Genomic DNA, 15,222 nt, shown 5'->3' on the forward strand with positions numbered 1-15,222 from the left:
TGCCAGCCGTACGACGTGTCGTAATAATACTCGCATCATAAAATAGTCACCTCTTATATCGATCGTTCTCTCTTTCACCCGCGAATTTTGAAAACCACAGAGAATGGGATTCAGGGCACATTTGAGAGAATGTAAACACAGGCGACTACAATAAATATAATCAAGACGCCGATATGGCAGCCTCGCGAATACACTCGCTCCCCATGACGCCTACGTGTGCGGCACCGTATGGAAGGGGTTAAGGGCAGTTGAGTTTTTATGAGAGTAGTAGAGCCTGTGTTAGAAATGGAGAGAATGAGTGGTTTGAGGTAAAGGTAGGTCTTCGTCAGGGATGTGTCATGTCACCATGGTTGTTCAATATGTACATGGATGGGGTGGTGTGAGAGGTAAAAGCAAGGGTAATGGGTTGGGGATTGGAGGTGGTTAAAGAAAATGGAGAAAAGTGGGAGGTAAGCCAGTTGTTGTTTGCTGATGACACTGCACTAGTGGCAAGATTATAGGGGAGATTAAGGAAGTTAGTGATGGAGTTTGGGAAGGTGTGTGAAAGTTGAAAATAAATGTGGGTAAAAGTAAGGTGATGAGATCTACAAGGGGAGAGGATGACAGCAAATTGGAAGTGAGTATTAAGGGAGAGAGACTGGAGGAATTGGAGAGCTTAATTAGATACTTGGGTGTGAATGTGGTGGGAAAAGGAGTGAAGGTGGAGGTAGAATGTAGATTGAGAGAACCAAATAAATGCCTTGGGGGATTAAAAAGTATAATGAGAAATAGACATTTGGGAATGGATGCTAAGAGGAGATTGTATGAAGGGGTGATTGTGCTGACAGCACTGTATGGGGCAGAAACATGGAACATAAGAGAGGAAGAAAGTTTAAATGTATTTACCTAGTTGTATCTTATGGGAATGAGAGCTACGCTCATGGTGTCCTGTCTCTGTTTCTTGCAGTATCTAAATTGTTCTTAAATTCATGTATGGATTTTGCACAAACAATCATTTGTCCAATTTGTTTCATACATCTACCACTCTGTGGGGAAAGCTGTTCTTTTTCAGGTCTCTTCTATAACTGTCCTTTTTGAGTTTCCTTCCATGTCCTCTTGTATTTCTTGTAACCCAATTTAGTAAGTCTTCTCTATCAAGGACTGCCATACCTCTTGTGATTCTAGAGATAGCCAACAAGTCTCCTCTTTCTCTTCTTTGTTCCAGGGTAGGTAACTTTAGTTTAGACAATCTCTTTGTATGACAGTTTTGAAAGTGTGGGGGCCATCGTTGTAGTTGCTCTTTGGATTTACTTGCGAGGATCCATGACAGTGTCTGAGAAGTAAGGTAGGGGTTACTAGGCTGGTTAGAGTGAGAAATGAGGAGAGCAGGGATAGAAAAGAATTGGGAGATGAGGTTGACACATGGAAAGAATGAGTGAAGAACGATTAATAAAAGAAGTGTGGAAGGAAGAGGGGGATGGAGTGAACAGGAGGGGCTGACCAAGGATGAGATGGATAGATGGTGTAAAAAGGGTGTTGGGAAAGAGGGGAATGTCTGTTGAGGAAGGAAGGGAGAAGGTAGAAGATAAAAGTGAATGGAGAATGGTTGTGTATAGATGATGCTGTGATGCATGGAAGGGAATGGGTGAGGGATGGGGGAAAGGGGTTAGGAAGTATGTGTGAATGGTATTTGATCCAGCCTGAAGGGATTTCTCCCCATCTTTTTTTCTGCATGACGGGACAGAGGGGGGGGGTCACCAATTAAATGAAGAGGACTTTCTGTGGATGCACTGTGTCTTTCTGCATCGCATCTGACCTAGGGCAGCGGGCGAGATGCTGGGATGACCTGTTATCCAGGAGGAGCCAAGAAAATAGGGAGGGAGAGGTGGTGAATGGACGTGGAGTATGTGGGGATGAAATGGTTATGAGTGGATTTATGTCTTTGACTCTGGCTACCTCCCTTGTGAGGGGGAAAAAAGCCCTTGATATATGTATGTATGTATGTATGTATTATTATCATTATTGCTGTTGTTACATACATACATATACCAAGGCTTTCTCCCCCTTACAAGGGAGGTAGCCAAAAAGAAAAAGGCATAAAACCATTCCCACCCATTCCATCCCTAAATACACTCCACTCCCCTCCACCCTCGCTTTTGTCTTAGCACCTCCTGAATGACGGGTCATTGCTCTTGTTATTGGAGGAAAAAGCCCTTGGTATATATGTTTGTATTATTATTATTGATAATAATGATGATAATCTTGCAATTATTGTTCGACTTGTATTCGGATGGGGTGGTGACGGGTACATGTGAGGGGTGTCGCATGTAATGAAGCTGAAGTGGTAACCAGATCTGGAAGTTCTGTCTCACTGCATTGCCTTTGACCTAAGCAGTGTGGTTGGTAGGGCACAAGGATGACATTTCATCCTTGATGTACTAAAGTGGGAGGGTCACTGGGTGTTGGGTGGGTATATACTTCAGCTTGGCCACCCTTCATACAAGGGCAAGAAGCCTTTTGGTGCATGTACATATTTAATATATGTGTTTGATATATTGTTAATTAGTGCCCCATCCCCAAAAGTTTGTTATTCTTAATTATGCATGTTCTTCCCCTACAGTGAACGTACTGGTGAAATCTATACACGTATTGAATTTGATCGAGAAGAAAAGCAAGCATATGCCTTAGAAGTTGAAGCACGTGACGGTGCAGCCTCTGCTCGACCCAATGCTAATGGACGCCCCAACACAGGTGATGTACCCTATTTATTGTTCTTCTTGGGTTGACATGTAGGTACAATAAACCCTTGATATATCAAATTAATTAGGGGGAAGGCTTGGTTGTTATAACTGAAGTTCTTTTTGTTATATCAAAGTTTTTGCACATATAGAACTTTGGGTCATATTATGACTGTAATATATATACCGGTAGTAATCCCTCAATATATCAAACTAGTTGGGGGGGGGCATGGTTGTTATACTAGAAAGGTATCCCACCCTTCCTTACCAAACCTTGCTCAGCATATAACCATGTTTGTTATATTGGACAAATGGTTGCTAGGTCTCACTAGGGTCGATGTAGTTGAAATTCAGTGTAAGGAGGTTTGGTATAGCAAGGGTTTATTGTAGTATTGAAGGGTGTCTTGGTCCATGAGTGATGATGCACAGTTGTCATGAACCCTTTGTGAGCTTTCTTCAGATTCCCTTTCTCCCCAAAACATTTCCAGGTTAAGTATGATGGTTAGGCTGCAGGAGCCCCCATCTGCCTAGAACCTTAGTGGCTGTTCATAACATCCTTCCCTTTGATTTATCCCTACATGTCGTCTTATACAGTATTGTCTCTTGACAAGTGTTAGACCAGTGACCTGGTGGTGTTCTTCAACCCACAACTTCAACCCTGTGTGGATTGAAAATCCACGTGAACAAGTTGCATAAACACGGCAAAGGAAACATGGAGTGGAAGTGAAGCATTTATTCCTGATGTTTCATCTATTGACTTAGAGAAAGTCAATAGATGAAACGTCAGGAATAAACGCTTCACTTCCAGTCCATGTTTCCTTTGCCAGTGGGGATTATTGAATGGAAATGGTGTTTAATTTGTGGTTTTAGTTAGCCGTTAATCGGTGAGAGATATGGGATGTAGATATTGATGAGGAGGTAGTGTGTCTGATCATGCTCTACAAATGAAAGTGAATGCGTCAAAGAGAGAGATTCAGATGTGAATGGGAAGAAAAGAAGAAAGTGCAAGTTGGGGAGGGGGAACTTAGGAAAATATGGTGGCGGCTCAGGAGTCGGTACGAGAGGTCCTGGGAACAAATTAAGAAAGACCATACGTCTAATGAATGTGAAGAAATACAGTTTTCCGTATGGATGCATAAGTACCTGGAATAACTTAGATGGTGACATAGCCCAAACTGGAACAATGCATTAATGCAAATCTAAATATGATAATTGGAAATCAAGGATATAGACTGTTGGAAATGTACATGAATTTGAGTATGTTAAAAATTAGAGAACAGGAGATGGGACCTAATGTGTGTTGCTCCTTTCCTATATACTATAATTAGGTAAATATATAGATGTACAGCAGTGGTGTAGGCACCATATAAAAAGAAAAACATGAAAATATAGAATACAAAGGGTGACGGCCAGAACAATCCTCAGCAAGATTGATGAGGTGTACAAGGAAAGACGAGAAAAACTGGAACCACCACAATTGGAGGAGTGAAGAGAGAGAGGTGATATGATAATGATATTTAGAACAAGAATAGGAAAAATAGTGGACAGAGTGGATTGATTAGTATGAGATAATAGAACAAGAGGTCAGAGCACAGAATTGAGGAAGACTGATTGATTGAAAGATGTTAGGAAGCACAGCTTTCCACACAGATTCATCAATTTGTGGAACACGTTAGAAGAAATAATCCTGGGCAGCAACATAAATGACTTTCTCCCAAATTGTGATGAGTAGAAATGTAAAGTAGAAACCAGGTGAGCATAGCTCCAAAACTGTATACTTTCTCCCTCTTTCCTCCCTCCCTTTCCTTCCCTGTCCCTCTTTTCCCTTCCTCTCCTTCCCCTTTCCCTCTTTCCTTCGCCATCACTCCTCTTTCCTTCGCCATCACTCCTCTTTCCTTCTTCCAACTCCCCCTGTATCCTTTGCCCCTTCCCCACCCTTCTCTACTTCATCGGACTCCACCCGGGAACTCAGAGAGAGAGAGAGAGAGAGAGAGAGAGAGATAGACAGACAGACAGACAGACAGAGATCACAAGCAATGCGTGTTGTGGATTGGGACTGGCATGCCAACAACACACAGGTCATCCCCACCAGGCACTTGAATGGCCCCAGCACACAGAAGACAAAGAGGACACTCACACATTTGCCTTGCCACGGGCTGTGGCCGGTCTCCTGTGCAAGAGAAAACCAAAGTTGGGTTGATGGATTGGGGTTTCCTCTCCTCCTCTCTGTCCCTCCCACCTCCTTGTTCCTATATCCATTTGTCATTTCACTCCTTATTTCTTACCATTTTCTTAAATCTCCTTCGCCCTGCATGTCTCGCCCCTTTTCATGTTCTCCCCAAACTTCATCTTTGGAGTAAAATTTTATTTAAGCTACAAAGTCCTCTGTGAGGGGCACTGTCCTAGCCTTCCGATAGGGGGGAGTTTGTGACGTTAAATTATATCATCATCAAAATACATCAGGTCTATGCCTCCTTTCCCACACAGCCATTCTGCTCTCTATGGATGTGATCAAAAGGCATCCTGTTTATTCATGCAGGCATATGTGCATCCATCCATGCAGATGCATGCGTGCACACACACACACACATGACTCAATGGTGTGGTGGTAGAGTTTCCAGCTACCACTATGGCAGTCTGGGTTCGAATCCCACCCAGGGCAGAAATAATTTCAGTACTGCTGCGCTGCGAGTCGTTACTCCAACTCGTGGGCAGGGAGTTGGGTGTGTGTGTACATGTAGTTGTTGATCACGAGTCCAACACATGATCCAAGGCCAGGGTGAAACACACACACACACACACACACACACACACACACACACACACACACACACACACACACACACACACACACACACACCACACACACACCACACACACACCACACACACACCACACACACACCACACACACACCACAAACACACCACAAACACACCACAAACACACACACACACACACACACACACACACACACACACACACACACACACACACACACACACACACACACCACACACACACACACACACACACACACACACCCCACACACACACCACACACACACACACACACACACACACACACACACACACCACACACACACACACCACACACACACACACACACACACACACACACACACACACACACACACACACACACACACACACACACACACACACACACCACACACCACACACACACACCACACACACACACCACACACACACACCACACACACACACCACACACACCACACACACACACCACACACACACACCACACACACACCACACACACACCACACACACACCACACACACACCACACACACACCACACACACACCACACAAACACCACACACACACCACACACACACCACACACCACACACACACCACACACACACCACACACACCACCACACACACCACCACACACACCACCACACACACCACACACACACACCACACACACACACCACATACACACACACCACATACACACACACCACACACACACCACACACACACACCACACACACACACCACACACACACACACCACACACACACACCACACACACACACCACACACACACCACACACACACCACACACACACCACACACTCACTCACTCACTCACTGGGTTTAGTGAGTTGACAGGAACCTGAGGGGAGGGGGCTCTGCGACTTGTTCAGACCTTGACATCAATTTTGAGGTGTCGGCTTGTCTATCACAGTTACCCTTACTCCTCATGCACTACTTTCCCTCTCCTCTCTCCCTCCCCACTCCTCTCTCCCTCCCCACTCCTCTCTCCCTCCCCACTCCTCTCTCTCCCTCCCCACTCCTCTCTCCCTCCCCACTCCTCTCTCTCCCTCCCCTCTCCTCTCTCTCCCTCCCCTCTCCTCTCTCTCCCTCCCCTCTCCTCTCTCTCCCTCCCCTCTCCTCTCTCTCCCTCCCCTCCTCTCTCTCCTTCTCCTCTCCTCTCTCTCCTTCTCCTCTCCTCTCTCTCCTTCTCCTCTCCTCTCTCTCCTTCTCCTCTCCTCTCTCTCCCTCTCCTTCTCTCCCTTCTCCTCTCTCCTCCTCCTCTCTCTCCTCTCTCCCCCTCCTCTCTCCCCCTCCTCTCTCTCCCCTCTCCCTCCCCTCTCTTCCTCCCCTCTCTTTCTCCCCTCTCTCATCTCTTCCTCCCCTCTCTCATCTCTTCCTCCCCACTCTCCTCTCCTCACTCTCCCTTCCCTCTTCTCGTTCCCTCCCCACCACTCGTTTCCTTCCTCCACCTCTCCCTCTCTTCGTCACCCTCATGCCCGTTTTCCTCCGCCCCTTGATGCTTCCCTTCTTCCTCCTCCTCTTTTGCTCTTGCCATTTCCGTTCCCCGTCTTCCGTATCTTTCCTTTCTTCCAAACACTTCCAACCCTGCCCTCTTACTCCCTTCCTACGTCTTCTCCTCTCACTGCCCTCCTCTTCTCCCTCCTCTCCTCCCTCCTCTCCTCCCTCCTCTCCTCCCTCCTCTTCTCCCTCCTGTCCTCCCTCCTGTCCTCCCTCCTCTTCTCCCTCTTCTCCCTTCTCTTCCTCTCTTTCCACATTCCTTCCCGTTGCCTCCTCTGTCTCCCTAGTTCCTTACTCGTATCTTCCTACTTCCTAACTCCCTTTTCTTCCCTACTTCTTCACTTTATCTTCCTCCTCATTTCCTCCCTTCCTCCCCACATCATCTCTTCCCCCCCACATCATCTCTTCCCCCCCCACATCATCTCTCCCCCCCCCTTCCATCTCCCCCGCCTTCCTCCACCTTGACTCTATCCCCGCTTCTCCCTCCCTCGCGTCCCGACTCTTTATCATCATCTCTCTTCCCCTCCCCCCTCGTTCTCTCTTCCCCCCTCGTTCTCCCTTTTCCCCCCTCGTTCTCCCTCTCCCCCCCCTGTTCTCCCTCTTCCCCCAGTCGTTCTCCCTCTTCCCCGCCTCGTTCTCCCTCTTCCCCCAGTCGTTCTCCCTCTTCCCCCTCGCTCTCCCTCTTCCCCCTCGCTCTCCCTCTTCCCCCCTCGTTCTCCCTCTTCCCCCCCTCGTTCTCCCTCTTCCTCCCCCTCGTTCTCCCTCTTCCTCCCCCTCGTTCTCCCTCTTCCCCCCCTCGTTCTCCCTCTTCCCCCCCCTCGTTCTCCCTCTTCCCCCCCCTCGTTCTCCCTCTTCCCCCCCCTCGTTCTCCCTCTTCACCTCGTTTGCAGGACCTGACAGTACGTAATAGATCTCCATTGGGCTCGACGCGGGGGTGGGGGGAGGGTGGGAAGGCCGATGTATTCTGATCAGTGTGGTCACGGACTTCGTGACGTTGACGACGACTGTGCAGGTGGAGGTCGGTGGAAGGTGGAGGTGGGTGTGTTGGATCAAGTGGAAGATAGATGGAGGTCTAGTGCCGTGTGGAAATGTGAGGAATTGGATGTAGAATGGTAGCAAATGGAGTTAGATGGAGGGGCGGTGGGTGGAGGGATGAGGGAGAGGGTGGGTGGAGGGATGAGGGAGTGAAGGGTCGAGTGGAGTGGAGTGTGCAAGGAAAGGGAGTGGAGGAAGTGAGTGTGGACTGCAGTCGATGTTCCTTAATGGCAGTACCTGAAATGTTCTGATAGCGCGATCAATGTCTTCTTAGTGTATTCAGGGATGTACTTCTTAAATCTTGTTTTATATAGAAAGGGGTTCCTGTAAAGAAGTGTACTATTTTTTTCCCCTCGTTTTCTTCCTCCTCCGTCTCCTCTTCCTCCTCCGCTCTCCTCTTCCTTCTCAGTCTTCTCTTACTTCTTAGTCTCCTCTTCCTCCCCCTATCCCACCTTCTCCCCCTCCTCACCTCCCCCTCCTCCCCCTTTCTCCCTCTGCCCCCCTTTCTCCCCTCCCCCTTTCCTCCCCCTCCCCCTTTCTTCCCCCTCCCCCTTTCTCCCCTTCCCCCTTTCTCCCCTTCCCCCTTCCTCCCCTTCTCCCCTTTCTCCCCTTCCCCCTTTCTCCCCTTCCCCCTTTCTCCCCTTCCCCCCATTCTCCCCTTCCCCCTTTCTTCCCTTCCCCCTTTCTCCCCCTCCCCCTTTCTCCCCTCCCCTTTTCTCCCCTTCCCCCGTTTCTCCCCTTCCCCCCTTTCTCCCCTCTCCCCTTTCTCCCCTCTCCCCTTTCTCCCCTCTCCCCTTTCTCCCCTCTCCCCTTTCTCCCCCTCACCCCTTTCTCCCCCTCACCCCTTTCTCCCCCTCACCCCTTTCTCCCCCTCACCCCTTTCTCCCCCTCACCCCTTTCTCCCCCTCACCCCTTTCTCCCCCTCACCCCTTTCTCCCCCTTCTCCCCCTCCTCCTCCTCCCCTTTCTCCCTCTCCTCCACCTCCCCTTTCTCCCCCTCCTCCTCCTCCCCTTCTTCCCCCTCCTCCCCCTTCTCCTTCCTCTTCCCTCGTCCTCATTCTCCATCCTCCTCCTCCTCCTGCTCGTCCTCTTCCGGCGGAAAGTCCAGGTCCACTTGTCCAATCTGTGTATGAATGTATGCATGTATGTATATATTGTGTGTACATGTATATAATAGTAATACATATGTACTTATGTTCATGGATATATTCATACATAAAGAAAGCTTGCATGTGCAAATGTACACGGGCAAGGGTTTTTATTTGATGATGAAATCCACGTTTATAGAAGAGCTGGAATGGGAGTTGGCCCGCGGCGACTTGGAGGCTCAAAAGGCGGCGTTGAGCTGCGGTCGGTACAGTGGGAGGAAGGCTGGGAGAGACCCGGTGGGGGGGGGAGAACGGGATTGGGGGTTTCTCTCCGAAATGTTACTTTAATTGTATTTATGGGATTTAGAGAGAGGAATAGGGGATGGGGAGAGGGTTTCGGTTGAAAAAACGTTACTCAAGTCGTTCTTTCTTTCGGTGGGGTGAGGGTGAGGGGTAGGGGGTTTGCTTCTAAACTGATGGAAATCCGCTAGCACCCGAATAAATGTGTGTGCGTGTGTGTGTGTGTGTGTGTGTGTGTGTGTGGTATTAATGGGTTGAATAATGAATTGACGACCGTTGCCGGTTGCTCTGGGTCTTCAGTCATTCAAACTCGAGGTAGCAATTTCCTTCCCCTCTCCCCATTCCCCTCTCCCCTTTCCCCCTCCCCCTCTCACCTTTCCTCTCTCCCCCTCTCACCTTTCCTCTCTCCCCCTCTCCCCCCTTTCCCCCCCTCCCCCTCTCCCCTTTCCCCCCCTCCTCCTCTCACCTTTCCTCTCTCCCCCTCTCACCTTTCCTCTCTCCCCCTCTCACCTTTCCTCTCTCACCCTCTCACCTTTCTCCTCTTCCCCTCTCACCTTTCTCCTCTTCCCCTCTCACCTTTCCCCTCTCCCCATTCCCCTCTCCCCAGTCCCCTCTCCCCATTCCCCTCTCCCCTTTCTTCCCTCCCCCTCTCACCCTCTCACCTTTCCTCTCTCACCCTCTCACCTTTCTTCTCTCACCCTCTCACCTTTCTCCTCTTCCCCTCTCACCTTTCTCCTCTTCCCCTCTCACCTTTCTCCTCTTCCCCTCTCACCTTTCTCCTCTTCCCCTCTCACCTTTCTCCTCTTCCCCTCTCCTCTTTCCCCTCTCCCGTTCCCTCTTCCCCTCTCACCCTTCCCCTTTCCTTTCCCTCTCCCCTTCCCCTCTCCTTTCCCTCTCCCCTTCCCCTCTCCTTTCCCTCTCCCCTCTCCCCTTCCCCTCTCCTTTCCCTCTCCCCTTCCCCTCTCCTTTCCCTCTCCCCTTCCCCTCTCCCCCTGTCACCCTTCCCCTCTCCTCCTCTCCTTCTCCTCTCCCTCTCCCCCTCTCACCCTTCCCCTCTCACCCTTTCCCTCTCCCCCTTTCCCCCTCCCCCTCTCACCCTTCACCTCTCCCCCTCACCCCCCTCCTCTCACCTTTCACCTCTCCCCATTTTCCTCAACCCCTCACCCTCTTTCCCTCAACCCCTCTCCCTCATTCCCTCTCCCCCAACCCCTCTCCCTCAACCCCTCTCCCTCTTTCCCTCAACCCCTCTCCCTCTTTCCCTCTCCCGCTTCCCCTCTCTTCCATCCTCCCCCACCGCGGCACTCCTCGATCTTTTCTCCATTCTCTCTCACAAAATCATCTCCTTCAGTCCTTCTGTATCTCCCGCCTCTCATTGTCTTCTCCCGTCCTTTTCGCCGTTTCTCCCTCCTTTTCTCACCCCCCCCCCCAGGCACGGAAAGGTTCACGGGTGGGGGGGGGGAGGAAGAGGAGACGAAGAAGTGGAGGAAGAGAATGATGATGATGATGGGGGAAGTGTGGGACTGTTCCTGAGATCAGGGTGATGGAATTGGAACGCTCATGAAGCCTTTGATGCTTGATTGTCCAATGGAGGAGGAAGGGGGGGGGGAGAGGAGGAGTGGGGAGTGGTTTGTCGTAAATATGGTTCGAACCTGCCGAAGAGGTGATGAATGGGACTGCGGTGATAGTGGGAGAGTATAAATATTCATGTGTGTGTGCATGTGCTCTCTCTCTCTCTCTCTCACACACACACACACACACACACACACACACACACACACACACACACACACACACACACACACACACACACACACACACACACACACACACACACACACACACACACACACACACACACACACACACATACACACACACACTCTCTTGTTCACCCTCTTCTTTTTCCTCAAAATTTGATCTTTCATACATTTATCGGACCTGTGAGCCTCCACCTCGTTTAGTTTGCAGTCAGTCCTTCAGCAGACTGAAGTGGCGTGTCCTTGTCTGGTGCGGTGGCTGTGAAATAGCTCTGCGTGGTGTAGAGGAACTGCATGAAAAATGAACTCTTAAGTTCTAATTTTGGTCTGATTTACTCATTGGGATAGACCCGGTTGAATAATGATCGAGGAAGAGGAGGAGGAGGAGGAAGAGGAAGAAGAAGAGGAGGAGGAGGAGGAGGTGGTGGAGCGAAAGGCGGATGTTGAAGGAGGGGAATGGGGAAGTGAGGAAGGCAGAGAGTGGGAGGAGGAGGAGGGGGCCGGGGGAGGGGGAGGTGTGATATGGAAGGACGTGTAGGAGGAGGCGGAGCATTTAGAAGCTGTGCGAGAGAGAGAAAGAGAGAGAGAGAGAGAGCTGGAGAGGACATAAAAAGAAAATGAAAATGAGCATCGAACCATGCAAAACTGATTGAGGGTCTGAAACTGAATGATGACGAGAAAGCGCTAGAAAGGCGGGTGGCGAGGAGGGAGGAGAATAAGAACTGAAAGCCTGAAAGATGCTGAAAGCCTGAACAAGAGACGAGCTCATAGGCCGGTAATTAATGTTGATGGAGGAGACATTCCGAGAGCCTGGTGGAGGACCGTCTTGAAAAGAGAGAGAGAGAGAGAAAGAGACTGGCGGTCTTTTGAAGACGGGGAAGAGCCGTAGAAAGCCTAAAGACAAACCTCGGCACAATGGATAGGGGATCTCTTCCTCCGCTGAATAGAATCGTCGGGTGTCCGAGACAGAATATCTCGAGTGATTTCGTCGTGGCATAGGGCTTTTGTCCTTGACTGAAGAAAACTGTCACCATAGGTCGTGTGTGCGCGCATCTGAATATAGCTTTCATGTTAATCAAAAGAGGTCAAGGCAGTAATGGATTGGACCAATTTAGATTTAAGAAGGAAATAGGCAAGAATTGGTTTACTAATAGGTTGGTCAACGAATGGAATAGACTTAATAACCATGTAGTAGTGAACACTGAAACTATCGGTTGTCTTAAAGAACGGTTAGACAACTCTATGGATGGGGATGACAGGTGGTAATGGACATGGAACTGCCTAGTGTAGGCCTTATGGTCTCTAGCAGTCTCCATTATATGTGTCCTTTGACCCCTTCAGCTATGGGACCTACCCACTAGCTAAATGAAACCGTCATTCGCCATCCAGAATGAAAATGTAAAGTGCCAACATAGGAAGGGGTAATGGCGGAGACCTGTCCTCAGACGATTGTCGTGGAATTTCAGTTGTTGCCTCGAGTTTTAATAAATGGAAAGCCCACAGCGATACAGCAACTGGCAGTGGTCCTGGGACGGAATTTATACTTTTACTTTATCCGTCCTCTTGTACCGTCTTGGGCGTCGACGGGAGAAAGATTTTTCTGCCTCTGGCAAAATGGACGGCTTGGATGAGGGTGGGATGTTGTGGATCTTGGGGTTCTTTCACGCCCTCAATCCAGGTCTTCCTTGGTCCTCCTCTTGCCTTGTAACCTCATATTTTCTTATAACTATGCTTTGGTGGCAAGTTGGAATTTATAAAAGATCACATCCCCTAGGTCTAGACATAAATCTTCAAAATGGCGGAGATTTTACCTAAATCCCTATGTCGGCGACTGATGTGCTTATGTCTAGACTTTAAGCTATGTCGAGGTTATGTCTAGACATAAGCATTTAGGTCGCCAACATAGGTATTTAGGTAAAATCTCCGCCATTTTGAAGACTTATGTCTAGACTTAGGGGCTCACGATCTTTTATAAAATCGGCCCCTGGTGACCTCTCGCAGATCTCTCTGGGAAGAAACTTTGAACTCTTGTCTGTACTGCATCAGTGTGGGGCTCTTTCTGTCTCATTTGATGAAAGAGGCAAGGAGAGGAGAGCAGTCGCCGGTTGTTAGCTTTCCGTGTGAGACCAACTTTTAAGAAATTCAACTAAACTTGATAGAGACTTTTGAATCAGACACTCCTGATGGAGGTAAGGGAATGGGTGGGTTTTGAGATGGGCAGCTTGGCTGTCCTTCTTGCAAGAAAAAAAAAAAAAAAAAAAAAAAAAAAAATATATATATATATATATATATATATATATATATAAATAATAATAATAATAATAATAATAAATGAAATGTACGCCAGAAGTGCACTGCCATGCGTATGTAAAACACTTCAGCTGTTGTTAATTCCCCCACCCACACCGGCCCCGAACGTGTACACACACACACACACACACACACACACACACACACACACACACACACACACGGCCCGGTGGCGGATTGGTAAGGCACTGGCCTCACAAGCCGGAGAACCGGGGTTCGATTACCCGGCCGGGCGGAGACAAGTTGGGTTTGTCTCCTTTCACGTGTAGCCCCTGTTCACCTAGCAGCGAGTAGGTACGGGACGTTAGTCAAGGAGTTGTGACCTTGCATTCCCGGTGTGTGGAGTGTGAGTGGTCTCAGACCTACCCAGAGATCTGCTAATAATGAGCTCTGAGCTCACTGCCGTAGGGTGGTGTCTGGCAGTCTCGAAAAGAGGCTGCAGCAGATCCGAGGTGAATACACACACACACACACACACACACACACACACACACACACACACACACACACACACACACATACATATATGAAGTTTAATCATTCTGGAGAACGAAGCGTCAGTCGTGAAATTGCATTAATTACGGGGACACCTTTGATGATTCCTTTCCCGTCGCGGTATCGTCACGGCGGTGTTGACGAGGGCGGCGTGGTGGGGGGTAGGTGGGGGTGGGGGTGGGCATTGGAATGACGTCATGGAGGGGGTGGCGACGACAGACTTCGGGAGACTCGAACGGGGGGAGAACCCTGGCGACATGACCCACCCCCTCCCAGCCAGCAATGACAGAATGGACCTTCTTCGCCGCTTCCCTTCAGTTCGGTCCGTCAGATGGAAGGAAGAAATAAGCGAAGACTCCATTTCTGCTTACCAGTATAGGTGTGCAGCCCTATAGGCTGGCGTTCGGTCCGCAGTCATGATATGGGTCACGGATTTTAAGGTCTGGATTTGGGACGGCCAACCTTGTTTTTTTGAAGACAATATCCACACACACACACACGCGCGCGCGCAATACTAAAAGGCTACTACGGACATCAAAGAAATAGTTTGGCGGCAGCCATGACTAAAAAGAAAGTATCGTCCAAAGCGGAACGAAGGTCTGTGACGAATAGAATCGCTTGGCGCCTGCCAGAATGAAGTGACAAATTCCACCCGGCATAGAGAAGGGGTCAGTGTGATGTTTGCAGTTGACCTCGCGTCATATTTTGACCCCCCCCTCTCTCTCGCTCTCTCTCTCTCTCTCTCTCTCTCTCTCTCTCTCTCTCTCTCTCTCTCTCTCTCTCTCTCTCTCTCTCTCTCTCTCTCTCTCTCTCTCTCTCGCACGTTTGGTTTAATCGCCTGCTCCCCCTCGCCTGTTCTTCCCCTCTCTCACTTGTCTCCATTAGTCTCTTCTTTTTTCCCCTCTTTCCCTTCCTCCCACCCACACTTCCGCTCTTTCCCTCTGCCTCCATTTCTATCACTTCGCCCCCCCCCCCCCATTCCTTCCCTTTCTCCACACCCTCCCCCCTCCCGTCCTCCGTTCCTCGTATTTTTGTTTTACGCAAGACTGTTGAAATTCGTCTTGCTAGGTATACTCACTACAACCTGAGGATTTTTTTTTACTTTTGAAAAAAAAAGTTTATCTGTCTGTCCCTCTCTTCTCCCCCGCCCCCCCCTCCCCCGCGCCCCGTGCTTTATCGCAATTTGTCCGTG

At 49.4% G+C, this 15,222-nt stretch overlaps 1 protein-coding gene across 10 annotated transcripts in view; it reads left to right on the forward strand.

The window, feature by feature from the left end:
• Window positions 1-15,222, forward strand: part of CadN (neural cadherin) — a 646,487-nt gene that overhangs the window by 405,535 nt on the left and 225,730 nt on the right. For all 10 annotated transcript variants that reach the window (XR_012965868.1, XM_076175966.1, XM_076175969.1 and 7 more), the window contains one exon: window positions 2,600-2,730. Coding sequence is in view for 9 of the 10 variants with exons in the window: in XM_076175966.1 (XP_076032081.1) it covers window positions 2,600-2,730 (131 nt within the window). In the remaining variant the exon portion in view is untranslated. The remainder of the gene's footprint in view (window positions 1-2,599; window positions 2,731-15,222) is intronic.

Source organism: Oratosquilla oratoria, chromosome 38 (assembly GCF_046742065.1).
Source record: "Oratosquilla oratoria isolate Oo_2021 chromosome 38, ASM4674206v1, whole genome shotgun sequence".
Classification (NCBI taxonomy): Eukaryota; Metazoa; Arthropoda; class Malacostraca; order Stomatopoda; family Squillidae; genus Oratosquilla; species Oratosquilla oratoria.